General features: G+C 38.5%; 1 protein-coding gene across 1 annotated transcript in view; it reads left to right on the top strand.

The window, feature by feature from the left end:
- Positions 1-13,830, top strand: part of KDM5A (lysine (K)-specific demethylase 5A) — a 48,212-nt gene that overhangs the window by 11,924 nt on the left and 22,458 nt on the right. Inside the window, exons 7-16 of the mRNA XM_010075777.1 lie at positions 1,879-2,037; positions 4,407-4,526; positions 5,626-5,784; positions 7,418-7,599; positions 9,341-9,503; positions 10,335-10,454; positions 11,681-11,875; positions 11,982-12,163; positions 12,440-12,564; positions 12,817-12,967. Coding sequence (XP_010074079.1) covers positions 1,879-2,037; positions 4,407-4,526; positions 5,626-5,784; positions 7,418-7,599; positions 9,341-9,503; positions 10,335-10,454; positions 11,681-11,875; positions 11,982-12,163; positions 12,440-12,564; positions 12,817-12,967 — 1,556 coding nt within the window. The remainder of the gene's footprint in view (positions 1-1,878; positions 2,038-4,406; positions 4,527-5,625; positions 5,785-7,417; positions 7,600-9,340; positions 9,504-10,334; positions 10,455-11,680; positions 11,876-11,981; positions 12,164-12,439; positions 12,565-12,816; positions 12,968-13,830) is intronic.

The raw sequence follows: 13,830 nt of genomic DNA on the forward strand, positions 1-13,830 counted from the left end.
TTGTGAAAGTCTGTGAGTTTACCATTTGGTTCCACACTTTATTTTTTTTTAATACTTGGATGAGAGATCTTTGAGTAAAGCAGTCTTTGAAGTGCACAGGTGATACATTAAACTTATAAAACTTTTGTCTTAAAAAATACTGTGCTGGGGTTTTGTTTATACTTCTTCCTCATTCATTTATCTTTTTGCAAAATACTAGCTGTGAAATAAAATACAGCTTTTTCTTTTTGTCCCCCCCACCCCACTAAATTTATCCCCCTCTACCCTGATAAATATAGTTACATATTGTCATAGTCCTACTGTGTTTTGTTACATGGCTAGGAGGCTTATTTGTGGTTATTGTGTAATCACAGATCTGCTTGTTGTGAATATGTATTTCAATGCGGTATTTGTCAAATCATCGCTTGGGCTGACATAAAAAAGGTTGCATATGTTAATATGAATTTGGAGAGAAAATGTATTATCAGTGATTATCATAGAATAGCCTCCTCTTATGATTGCCATTTTAATGTATTTTTAGTTTTGGGAAGTGAACCTGGAAATGACTGCTAAGGTAGCCTCCCTCCCTTTTATATACTTGCAACAAAAGTAACCAGTTTGGTGTTTTAGACAGAGGTGATATTCCATGAGGGTGAGTGCATGGATTTGTTTAAAAAGGAGAAAATGCATTATTTTTAAAAATTGTTTCTTAAGAAACCCGAGCAATCTTCTTGAGAAGTATGTCATTGCATAGCTAGGAAGTTGCATACTTAGCTAGGCTGGTGTAACTAAGGTGGGGTTGACATAAAGTATTTTAACACAACTGTGTGAATCTAATTGTCTGAAAAACACATGGTTTTATGACACCTTGACAATAACACACCCCCAAAAAACAGTCCCACCACTTCTAGTATTACTTGGAGCTGCATCAAGGAAATATGCATAGCCTGAGTTGCCAGGGACTGACGAGGGTAGTAGAAGGATTTGGAGTAAGTGTTATTCATGAAGTTCATGTTATTATTAAAAATTTATACATAAGGTAATTTTTTTAGCTATGCCAAGGTAATGCACAATTTCTTCATTTAGATTATGTTACAGATTTTTAGTACTATATTGAATGTTTATGTTAAATTAAAAGTCCTTTGAACAATACAGGAAGCATCAGGAAAGAAAATTTGAAACCTGTTGATATGGTTTTCTCTTTGGTCTCCGAGAATATCTCCCAGTCAGTGTTCATTATTGAGAAATTATCCTGGATAGACACCTGCGAAAATTGTTTGCTATTGTATTAGGATTAATATTTCTCTTATCATTTGGAGTTTTTATCCTTTATTATCAAGTTGGTACTTTTACATTCAGTTTCCTTCCCTTCCCCTTGGATTTTTAGATTGAAATCTGTAGGTTTGTGGGTTTTATTACCTCCTCTTTTCCATAACAGACATAACTCCTGTACTGTTGCAAGTGATGGCATGTATGTTTCTGGAATAGTTTTTTGAGATGTTCCTCAGCCATGTGCTCTTTGTAGGGATTTAGTTTGTGGTGTTTTCTATGAGAGAGGCCCAAAGAGAGGGAGAGCATGAAGTTCTAAAAACTGTAACCTACTCTTTTGCCTTAGAATAACATAAATGAGATGCTACTTTGAGTTACAAGGAAAACATTTGTTCAACTGAACTTGATAGTTATTTTGCAGCACCCAGAGTCCTCCTGCCCCCAACATATTATTGCTTTGGGAAATTGAAGCATTGTTGTTCATTATCAGCGCTTCTCAAAATCCAGAGGAGGCTGCATTGATGTTCATGTATTCGACTTTAGGATTACATGCTTTGTTCCTTAGTTTGAGGAAGGCAGGTTCTGGATGAGGAAACTGTTCGTAACTTTTTTTTTCTTTTTTCTCCACAGGTTGATCTGTATGTTTGCTTATTCTGTGGCAGAGGAAATAATGAGGACAAACTGCTACTGTGTGATGGATGTGATGACAGCTATCACACTTTTTGCTTGATTCCTCCTTTACCTGATGTACCCAAAGGCGATTGGAGGTGTCCAAAGTGTGTTGCCGAGGTACAGATCAAGAACTACTCAAGCTTTGTATGGATACTTGTATTCCTGGGAAGATCAGAAGAGCCATAGGTTTGCTTTAAATATTGTCAAGATGAGCTGTGAATCTCCAGCTGTTCTTGATTTGATGAGCCATAAGGAGAGAGCAATGTTCCTTCTAGAGCTTGGTCATAACCTTTTTTTATTATACAGCCATGTGACAGCTAAAACTTTGGCCTTTGTATGCTGAGAACTGAAACTTGATTTGATAAGCTGGTAGTGGGAAATTAGAGTGAGAGTAGGGTTATGGTAGGTGTTTCAGCATAACAATGAGACATCTTGTGAACTGTGAAGTAATCAAAGTATGCGATTTGGGCATAACAGGGAGCTTTGATTAGTGGGAAGTCATGATGGCATTGTTCAGAATAACTTGTAACAGAGAGTGAAAGAACTACTTTAAAAAATTGTAGCTATTTTAGATTTGGTTTAGACTAAAAAAGAAACTTTTGAGGCTCAGAAAGTGGAAGCTAGTTGAATTTCATTGTTCAAAAAGGAAGAGCTACCAAGTTCCAAGAGATGACTGATCAACAGCCTAAAGGCAGCAAACATGATTTGATTGTTTTGGTATTTGTCTTAAGAAAACAAATTTCGCAAGTTTAGGAAATTGGTAGATGGGGGATTCAGAGGGAAAAAGCTTACTGTTGCTAAATCTGTAATTTTGTGACTGGCTTTAACTTTTTAGACTGTGTTTTTTTCAAAAGGGTCAGTTGCACACACAGGTGTATATGTCCATTTCCCCCCACATCCCCCACACCCTTCCTGGCTGTGGGCTTCTGCTGTTTTCTTTATGCTGGTGTATGAATAGTTGTGCAGCCACATAATGAGGTGGATCAGCTTGCTGCTCTCTAAACCTTCAGCAAGAGAGATTAAATTGTCAGGTAAACTCAGGTAAATGTGAGAGACGTGGAAATTCATAGTTACACCCAAGGGAAAAGATGCAACTAACCCTTTGGGCTGCCGCTCACAGAGTGGATTAAGCTGTTTATTGTTCCCTTAAGAGGGAGCAATAAAGGAGTACTAGCAAACTACAGCAATCCAGTGTGGAGGTAATTTAGAGAATATAGCAGTAAATATAGTGACTGCAGTGGTTTAAGAATGGGGAAACTCAAAAGAAATGGCAGTGCTACTGCTACTAGTAAAAACAGGGCTACGTTGTTGCCAAGGAAAAAAATATACATTTAGGGACAAAACCCAGAAAGTTAAGATGCGGAATAAGTTGTTGCTAGCAAATGGTACAGAAAGAACTTGAAAAATTCTGGAAATACATTTTAAGTGAGAGGAAGAAGGGAAAAAACCATAGCTATGTTATGTAATGGTGAGTAAAAAAATAACAGCAGAGAGGTGGTTGAAATGCTCACTAGTGCTTTTTACCTCGGTTTTTACTTTAAATTTTAGTTGTGCCCAGATGCTTAATGTAATGTTAACAGCAGGGTGCTGGAACAGAAGCTAGGCAGAACAGGGTAAGGACTCTTTATATGTATTCAGGTCAACATTGTTTGACAGTGTTTACAGATGTTGTAGATTCCCTGTTGCAGGTTCCATTTAAGAACTAATTTGATAAGTGTTGGGCATAGTCTAAGGATAGTTCTTCTTGAAGAAAAAAACTACTTATCTCATGAATTCCTTTCCAGTCCTGTTTCTTTATGACTGAACAGCTGACTATCAGATAGTTCTATGTCATGTTTGTGTTTGAATATGTCTTGTATATATAAACATTGTCAGATACAAAGGACTGAAAAGGGCACTGTGAAGGACTGAAAAGGACACTGTGGAAATGGGTGGGGAGAGTAGCTGAAATGTGAACTTTTTTTTTTTTTCTCTTGGGATGAGTGGAAATAAAACAGTGGAAGACTTGAGGATTTTCTGTCAAATGGACTATGTGGTTAGCTGTGTTGCATCGTTTTAATTTCCTTCTTTCTCTTTCCTCCAATATACTTTCACAGCGCCAAATCAGTTGATGATTTGCTGACATGATAAGACTGAAACACTTGAAGGGTTTGTTCCAGTGCATTTTTTTCTGTAGGTGCTGGAATCCAGTGTGTCTAAGAAATGTCTTATGACTGTCTAAGCTTCTTTCTTGTGCACTGTCTTACTTTGTGGCTGGCTGCAGTAGATGATGAAACTTAGTTTTGGACACGAAAGCAGAAGTTTGTAGCATTGAGGTTTACAATTCTGTTGTTTCCGTTGTGGTGGGACTTCCTCAGCTGAGAAGAGCCCTCAAAACTTATTGTGTTGGGTAAGGACTTGGGTGGACATTAGGGGTTTTTTGTGAAAAATGTTTACTGTGTCATAGTCTGCTGCAGGGAAAAATTTTTTAATGTTCCGTCTCCTAGGAATGCAACAAACCCCGTGAGGCCTTTGGATTTGAACAAGCTGTCAGGGAATATACTCTCCAGAGCTTTGGCGAAATGGCTGATAACTTCAAGTCTGATTATTTCAACATGCCAGTCCATGTGAGTTTCAATATTTGTTGTGATTCCTTGTAGGGGAAAAAGAGAAGAGGTTTCAGCTGATCCTGAATTTTTGCTGAAGCATCTTAGCTTTGTTTAAAGAGACACTATAAGCTTCAAACATGTAAACAAATGATTTAGCTTTCTGGCATCTGGTTGCATTTCAGCTTCATTTCTCCCCTTTTCCTGTGGTGGATAGATAGCTTTATTGCTTGTTAGGGTTTACCTTACTGGCCATACTTCAGTTAAGTTCTTGCCTTTTTTGGTTAATTGAACCAAGTATCTTGTTCTTGTTTGGCAAAGGGGGTCTTTCTCCTGCCCTTCCTATGGCTCTTGTCTTGGTTAAGTTTGTTCATTGTTTGCCTCCCTTTTGCAGTCTTTTCCTGTAGACAAGTCAATAGACTGAGTCTGTCTGATAATTAGGTTTTTTTGTTTGTTTGTTTTTGTTCTGCACCTTGTCAGCATTTTTAAAATGGGCATTTCTGCTTTGGTACGCCTCCAGGATTCCACTGTTCTGTAAAATGCATGCAGCACAAAGCTCCTTCTCTTCTCAGGGTTCTTTGATAATTTATGGGCACTCTTGCTAAAGCTTCTACCTTTTAAGGACTCCGATTTATGACACAGCTTTGTGACACAGAACAAAGCAAGTAACAAACAATTCGTAAATAAATGCATATAAGTAGGAGTTTTAATGATCTATATGAAGACTAAACTCTTGAACACAATTCTTTTATCAGAATTTCCTTGCTGTTACTCAGAAGTTCTGGTCATTATCCTCTGAAATAGTTTGGAATATGCATGGTGTTTATTCTGTTTGCTGTTGGCTTCTGTTGGCTGTCTCCTCCCCTTCTTCTTAGCTGTTCTTCTGGTAACCCCATCTTATTGTTCGTTCCATGCCTTATGATGTGGCATCCTATTTCTGTTACGTTGCGGCCACTAAGGAATACAGACCAAACTGTATGACTTCGAAGAGATGGAGGGGAGAGAGGGAGTGGCCTTGGTGTTTGGAAATTCGTGGGGGATTAGTCGTGATTTATTGCTTGATTTATAACTTTTATGATGGGTCTTATCTGCACATACCCTAACATCTTTCTGCTTTCAGATGGTTCCCACTGAGCTTGTAGAAAAAGAATTCTGGCGATTGGTGAGCAGCATAGAGGAAGACGTCATTGTGGAATATGGGGCTGATATCTCATCCAAGGACTTTGGAAGTGGCTTCCCAGTGAAGGATGGCCGACGAAAGCTGATGCCAGAGGAGGAGGTGAGGAAAAGGATATGCAAACTGACCCAATTCTTTGCTCTGTATAAGATTTCATATTAAGAATTTAGATCAGAAATCAACATGGATTCTTTTTTAATGAAAAAATTGCTTAAGGCTTTTGCATGCTCTTAAAATTCCTTTTGAGCAGGGCATTAATCTGATATTTTAGGTTTCTTTAAAGATCTGGTTGCTGATAGCTAAGCTGCTTTTCATGACTTAGGTCACACCTGTTTTGTATTACTTAATCTTAGCAGGCGAAGATGTGCAAGTTGTTACAGTACGTCCAAGTATGAGGAGACTGATAATATTTGTTTCTTTCTTTCTTGTTCTGAACCTTTTTGTTATAGAGTTAGCTACAGAAATGTGATTCTAACCTCCTTAGGAGGTTCGTAATAGGTAAAACAAACTAATTGGATTTAGCTTGGTTCTCTGACTGTGCATACTGTAAGAATAAGAAAATGTAGATACAGCATCCTATTACAGAAAATTTTATAAAGAACATCTGGTAAGTGTATTGCCTATTTTCTCTCAGGCCTTGCTGTAGCATATAAATTTTCTGGCTGCTTATATGTTTAAATTCAGACAAAATGAGAGTAAAGGTGTAGTTTCATGATTACACAGCCCCAAATCAATTTATACTGCTCACTGGAAGAGGTAATCCTGCCCACTATTGTCTTTCACCCATGCCTGCACCTTCCTATCTGTACCTTTGTTGGCTGTACAGTGTTTGTGTAGTTGCTTAGTGAGTCAGAACTGTAGTCAGAACTGTTTGTTGATCTATTTGTATAAAAGCAGTGATTTAAATATGTATTTTCTAGCCAGATCACTTAAGTCATCTGACTCACTGCATTGTCTTTGTAATGTCAGAACAAAGGATACAGCAGGAAGTTGAGCTGAGGGTGTGACCAGTCCTTTCAGCAGCTATGGGATATGCCTAAAATGACTGTGGTTCTCTGCTGACAGCTTTTTTTCAGGTGCACAGTAGACTAATGTTAAAGCACAGCAGTGAGCTTTTAAAGCAGTCTGGTTGGATTCTCATTTTTTGTACAAATTGTTTGTATTTGAAAGTAAAGTTGGGATTGCTTAATTGGTGATACTGACTTCTCATAAATGAGTGTGTAGGAATTTCTTCTCTTGAAAAAACTTTCTGAAGTAATACATAAAAACAATCAAGATAAATTGCAGTGCATTAAAGCAGGTCTTAGAAAAGCTGAAATAATAACACAAGATTCATTGCATTTTTTACAATCTTAACTTATCCAATTTTATTGAAGACTTGTATCTTTTGTTCTTCTGTTAGTGTTGCTGGTACTTTGTTCCACTAGAAGCACATGAAACCTATAAACCTGGGGGGTGGGAAAATCAAAGCCTAAGTATATAAGACTTGATCCAAAGAAGATGGGCCATATATGTTGAAATACTAGGACGGACCTTAAGTCTTAGTCTGATTAGTTGCTGACCTAAGGTATTTAAGGAATTGTTTCCTAGCTTTGGTGCTACATTGTTGCAGAATACTACCCCCTGTCTACTGTAGAAATGGATAGACTGATCTCTTCTTTCGTGCTTTCCTTTTCTGGAATTGGTGTCCCTATGTTCTTCTGATTTGTTCAGTATTTTCTCCTTTTTTTGGCAGGATTATGCACTTTCTGGTTGGAACTTGAATAACATGCCCATTCTAGAACAATCAGTCCTTGCTCACATCAATGCAGATATCTCTGGCATGAAGGTACCTTGGCTGTACGTAGGGATGTGCTTCTCTTCCTTTTGCTGGCATATTGAAGATCACTGGAGCTATTCCATCAACTACCTGCATTGGTATGGGCTCTCCTTTGTGTATCTACCTTATGCTGCCCTGTTTGCCATTAGTAAATCTGTAGTTCTACTTGAAAATACCTACACACACTGGTGACATTTTTAACTAAAAAGCTAACTGTGATGAGTGGTTCATGCTCTTAACTAAAGCTGATTACAAGAGAATACAGATATGGTTTTAAGCACTTCAGTGTTTTTCATTAGCTGATTTGAATATTCTTGTGTTGCCAAAAATCCAGTGTCACTGTAAAATCGTGCTTTACAGGCCCACGTGTTTTCTAAGAAAGCTTTTGGTTTTGAGCTGAGTTGCAGTTCACTGGTTCACTGCTTTATGATTTAAAGTTGGTATGCCCCTATGCTGGAAGTTGAGGCTGCTGCCTGGTGGCTTACACAGGCATCAGAGCTGGCAGTACAGCAGCAGATCTGTGTATGCACAGAAATACTCCTATTCAAGAGAAGAGAAGTTTGAAGGTAATTCTGACTTTCAGAAGAATCCTGGAAGTGTTATGGAGTTCAGCTTTTGTTTTTAAAAGAATTTTGACAGATTAACTGTCTTCCCAGTTCATCAGGCTCAGGTCACAGTGAATGGAGCAGGGGGGGAGGAGAGTGAAGCTGTGGGCAGGACCCCTTCAGAACAGAAAGTTTGTTGTACGTCTGGTAAGGATGGGTTGATAACTCTTAGACTGTGATTGCACATTTCTATAGAAGCATGTTTGCTAATAGGATCTGATCCAGAGGCTCAGGAGGGAGATCCATTTTGTCAGTTATTGTCCTCAGGTTGCTATTAAGTAGATCAGTATGTTGAGGGTTTTGTGTTAGCTGGTGAAATCCAGCAGCCCAGATGCAGAGCAGGTTATTTATTGGGGTTTACTAGCAGTGTCCTACCAGCAGGTGTCACTGAAGCCCGTAGGAACCACAGAACATGCTGCACTGTTCCTCGTCTAACTATCAGCACGGTTGGTAACAAGATTATTAATACAGTTAAATAGTGCTATGTGAACGGTTGCAGATATTTCAGCAGACTACTGTTTGTACTTCCTAATAAAATAAAAAAATAAACCTCAGCACTATAGATTCTAGGTCATTACAGTTTCTTTTGGTTAAGTCAGGACTGGAAGAACTGGAATAATATGTTCTCAAGTAATCTTCTGTTTAGTATTGGTCTTGTTAATATCTTTCTTCCCTCATACTTAACTATTTGATGTTATTAGGCATTTTTTTATCTTAAGACTCCAGTGGACTACTGATTTTCAGTAATTGGTCATGTATATTAGGAGGATTGCTTATATTTCATTGCACTGTCTGGTGTTTCGTTCCTTCCACTTCTGCATAGCTGGTGTATTATTTCATTGGGTTCAGGTGTAAGACTACTCCAAGCCTAATTAAGTGAGTGGAGGAGTGATGTCTGAGCTTTTTTGTTAAACTTTCATCTTCCTAAAGGAAAATATTTGCCCATTTTATCTTTTTATAGCATGGTAAATGACAGTTATCTTCCATGTCAGGCTTGTCATGGCAAATCTGCTGTCAGGTACATTGAGTGAGAATTGTGTTGCAATTGATTTTTCAGGTTAGAACAATACATCCTGAACAAAGTGGTTGTTTATTAAAGACATTTTTGTGTCCCTATGCGAAATATTTGGCTTGTGGGGACAGTGGTTCTAGATTTGAGGTGTGCTTTGTAGTTGGGTGGCACCATTACTTTCCTTTCAGTAATGTGTTTATTACTGTGGTTGTGTTTTGTTAGGGGAGAGCCAAAGACGTGGTATGGCGTGCCCTCTCATGCAGCAGAGCAGCTAGAGGATGTGATGAAGGAACTGGCTCCTGAGCTATTTGAATCCCAGCCTGATCTCCTGCATCAGCTAGTCACTATTATGAATCCCAATGTGTTAATGGAACACGGTGTACCAGTGAGTAGCACATGAGTGTTTTTAGATAAGTACTCCTGTGAGTTCTCTTGTTTTTCTTTCTGTGCCAGATTTGTGTAACAATGGTTTAGCATAAATCTGAAGAAGCTTTATGGTCAATGTTTACATACTCAATTCGTTAGTTATGGGGTGTTTTTTAAAGCTATTTTCTGGAATCTTCTCTAGACTCACCACGAAATTTAAATTATCTTATATCAGAAGTGGGTGTGCCAAGCTTCTTACATAAAGTATCTTATAGAACAAGTGTACATTGTGTGTTACTTTTTATTTTTAATTACCCCTCTCCATTCTTCCATAGCAGCAAGTTTGTCTGTGAAATGCTTTAATATCTTTGGCAGTAAAATACTTGTCTTATGTTCAGTAGAAGTTTCAGCATTACAAAATGCTTTTTTGACCAAACATAATTGACTGCAGACCTTTAAGCAGCAGTCACTATGTTTTGCTTTTGTCTTAGGATAAATTGCTTCCCTGGCAAATACCCCAAGAAAGCAAACCATAAACTGTTTCCAGAAGCTTTTGCACTTTGTGGTGTGATGGATTAAATGATGATAGAGAAACATGCCTTTTGGGATTCATAAAGAAAATTTTCAACTGTTGGCTTATATATTCAGCTCTTTTGAGTAAGGCTGTAAGTTGAGGATTCACTTTAAGACAGAACCAATCCTTACCACTTTTGGGGTAGCTATGTTGCCTTTGGTGTTCTGTAGGTAAAGCAAGTGATGTTCAAAGGTCTTGAAATTATGTATCTTAAGCTTTGTTTCAAGTTTCATACTTTTTCTTTTTTTTTTTTTTCTTTATCCTCACTTTTATTAGGTATACAGGACCAATCAGTGTGCTGGTGAGTTTGTTGTGACATTTCCTCGTGCCTATCACTCTGGATTTAACCAGGGATACAACTTCGCTGAAGCTGTGAACTTCTGCACTGCTGACTGGGTCTGTTCTTCTGTATATGTTTGCTGTGTCTCTGATAGGTCACCTTTGCAAGGAGTGTGTTAGTAACTTAGTTATCTGAAGAATAGTCTTTTATGTTACACAGTATGTTTTATGTTTATAGTTTCTGCTACAACAGTTAAAGACTGATGTGAGTTTCCATTACACAAAATAATTTTGAGAACGTAATTTTAAGCAGCTTCAAACTGAAACTTTGGCATGTGGTCTTCCTTTTTACGTAGTGATCTAACCAAATAGTGACATCTTGCAGTACCTCTAGTATTTCTTTGATGCCTCTTTTTGAACTTGATTTAGATTAATGTACTGTCTTGAACAGCTATTGTAATTTGAATGTTGGGGGCAGGCATACAACAGTCTTTTGTTTTCCTTTTGTGCCAGGTCATTGCACCTGTTAATCATATTAGTGCTTGTTCTAATAGCCATGCCACACCAGAGCAGAGCTTATGTGAATTCTTCAGTAAGTTGTCAAAAGTGTATACTATCATTATCCAGGGTTTTCAGTTGGAAGTTATCTCATCTGTAGTTTATCTGACTTCTTTTTTCTTACTTTAAAATAGGAATTTTAGTCCTTAATCATAAAATTTTATTCATTCATCAGAAAAATTATCTACAGGATTGACAGTGTGTCGGTGTTCTTGTTTTCTCCTGGGCTCATGATGCAGTCTGTGTATAGTCTCTGTGAAAAACTGCCAAGTCACACCAGCCATGTGAAATTTCCTTTGCTTATGCAAAAATGTAACCAGAAATCTGTGTAGCAAATTCATCTAGCATTTTGTATTTTTTGCTTTAAAAGGCACAAAGTGAGTGATACCTTTGGTTAATTTTAGGCATCTTGTGTTAAATGTCTATGTCCAAGCATAGTAATATCCAGAGGGCAACGTACTCACCTTAGCACAGACCAGCTGACTTATTTTTGGTACCAGTTTCTTTCCACTGAAAGTAAAAAGAGCTTAGGACAACTTGAGTCTGAAAGTTAGGCATATAAGGTTATGGCGGATGCACCCCCAACATGGATATCCTCTTTGTTGTCATCTGACATGATTTAATGTTGTTATGATTGGTTCTGTCCCGTAAGATAAAACTCTCCTAGTCTTTTCCTAAAACTCTCCTAGTCTTTTCCCAGATTTTGTCAAAGGAAGGAAGGTGGGAGCTGAGAGATCATCTTGAAATGTCTTTTCCCAGAATGATAGATGTTGTTTTTTTTGTAGCTTCCGATTGGACGTCAGTGTGTGAGTCATTACCGAAGGCTAGGACGTCACTGTGTTTTCTCCCATGAAGAGCTGATCTTCAAGATGGCTGCAGATCCAGAGTGCTTGGATGTTGGGCTGGCTGCCATGGTCTGCAAGGAGATGACTCTAATGATAGAGGAAGAGACACGGTTAAGGGAATCTGTTGTACAAATGGTGAGTAGTAAGACAACTCTTTCACTTTGCTTGCAAAAGAACTTTTGCTTCCCCCTCCCCCTGCCTGGATTAGAGTTTTTAGTAAGTGTCAAATTTTTTTTGTAAGGGAGTGTTGATGTCTGAAGAAGAGGTGTTTGAACTGGTTCCAGATGATGAGCGTCAGTGCACAGCTTGCAGAACCACGTGCTTCTTGTCAGCTCTTACGTGTTCCTGTAATCCTGAGCGTCTGGTATGCTTATACCATCCGTCTGATTTATGTCCATGTCCCATGCAGAAGAAGTGTCTAAGGTACACGGGATTTTTTTTTTCCCCCCTACTTTTCTTCCATATCCAGTAGTTTGCTGGAGACCAATGACCAAATACAGCATTTGTCCAAACTTTTCTCTTCCTTTGCTTAAGGAGTATTTTTGTCCTCTTTGCTTGTTTCTCAGTTCCAAGGCAGCAGGTATTATACATGTTCTGTCTTTCTGGCCTTGTTGTAGCTGAAAAAACTTGATATAAGCAATATCTTGGCTTTTGTATGGGCATTAATAGTCTTTCTGTATTTTCCTTCCATATCTCCAGGTACCGGTACCCACTAGAAGACCTTCCTTCTTTGCTGTATGGAGTGAAAGTTAGAGCACAGTCTTATGACACTTGGGTCAGTAGAGTTACAGAGGCTCTGTCTGCCAGTCTCAACCACAAGAAAGGTCAGTCTTATATTGTTCTATAGTAGGATGTCCTGAAACCTCCTACATTTGTTCTGTGTTCTCATTTATTGAGAGAAACACTGTGTATTGTTTAGTGGAAAAAAGAAATTAGTTAATCTGAGAGTGTAATGCAACTCATCATTGTACATTTCAAATTCAACTAGCATGTTGGAACCTTGATTGAAGGCCTTCGAAGCAGTCTAAAAAATGTTTTGTTTTTGCATACAAATTATTTATGTACTGTTATTACAGATGTGATTGAGCTGAGAGTAATGTTGGAGGATGCTGAAGACAGGAAATATCCGGAGAATGATCTTTTCCGCAGGCTCAGAGATGCTGTGAAAGAAGCAGAGACCTGTGCTTCAGTAGCACAGCTGCTTCTGAGCAAAAAGCAAAAACACAGGTAGGACAGGTATTTTTCAACACTTTCCATCTGTCTGTTTTGTTAATTGATTGGACTTGGAAATGTAAGAACCCTGAGGTCTCACTGCCTACTAATTTATTTCAGTGTTTCCTGCCCTTAGTGCTGTGACTCGTTGAGAAGTAGGGGAGGTTATTCAGTGACAGGAAGGGCCAAAAAAGTGGAGTTGGTTACAATGTGTTAAACATGGTGTTTTCAGCTGACTTACGTCCTGAAATGTGAAATCCTTTGGAAAGGTTGTGTGTTTGATCGCTGATCAGGTATTTCTCTGAATGTGTGGGAGGGTTGTAGGGAACACAACTAGAGGGAAAAATGTTATGAAAGTAAGTCTTGACATAAGTGTCTGTATTGTAGGTAGTATGGCTAAGTACATAGCTTAAAGCTATGGAAAGAAAATCTGTTAAAACATTGGATTGCAAAGCAAATGCTTGAAAAGTAGGAGATACCAATTTCAATTGGTAAGGCAAGTGCAGTTGTATCTTCTGGTACAGCATTTCTCAAAAATATTTATAATTTTGCCAGCTGTTCTCAAGTTGCAGAATGTGGTGTGATGCTGGTAGGGTTACCAGAAGATGCAAAGGAAATTTGTCTTGCCGGCGTTGACTGAAAAAAAAGGATCTTGGGGTGCAGAGAGCAAAACCAGTCCACAGTTTGAGCCAGTCTTTTACTTCTTGCCAAGGACCATGGGAGGCAGTGATGTGTGGCTGAAAAGTAGTGTGTTGCCTTGGTGACTTCTGGCAGTTTAGACTCCCTTAGTTCTTTATGTTGCCTGCCTTGCCTGTAGCTATCTCAGTGTTACTCTGTCTCCTGGCCCTACCTCAGCAATCTGCTGCATGTGTCCCTCT

Source organism: Pterocles gutturalis, unplaced genomic scaffold (genome assembly GCF_000699245.1).
Source record: "Pterocles gutturalis isolate BGI_N339 unplaced genomic scaffold, ASM69924v1 scaffold50967, whole genome shotgun sequence".
Classification (NCBI taxonomy): domain Eukaryota; kingdom Metazoa; phylum Chordata; class Aves; order Pterocliformes; family Pteroclidae; genus Pterocles; species Pterocles gutturalis.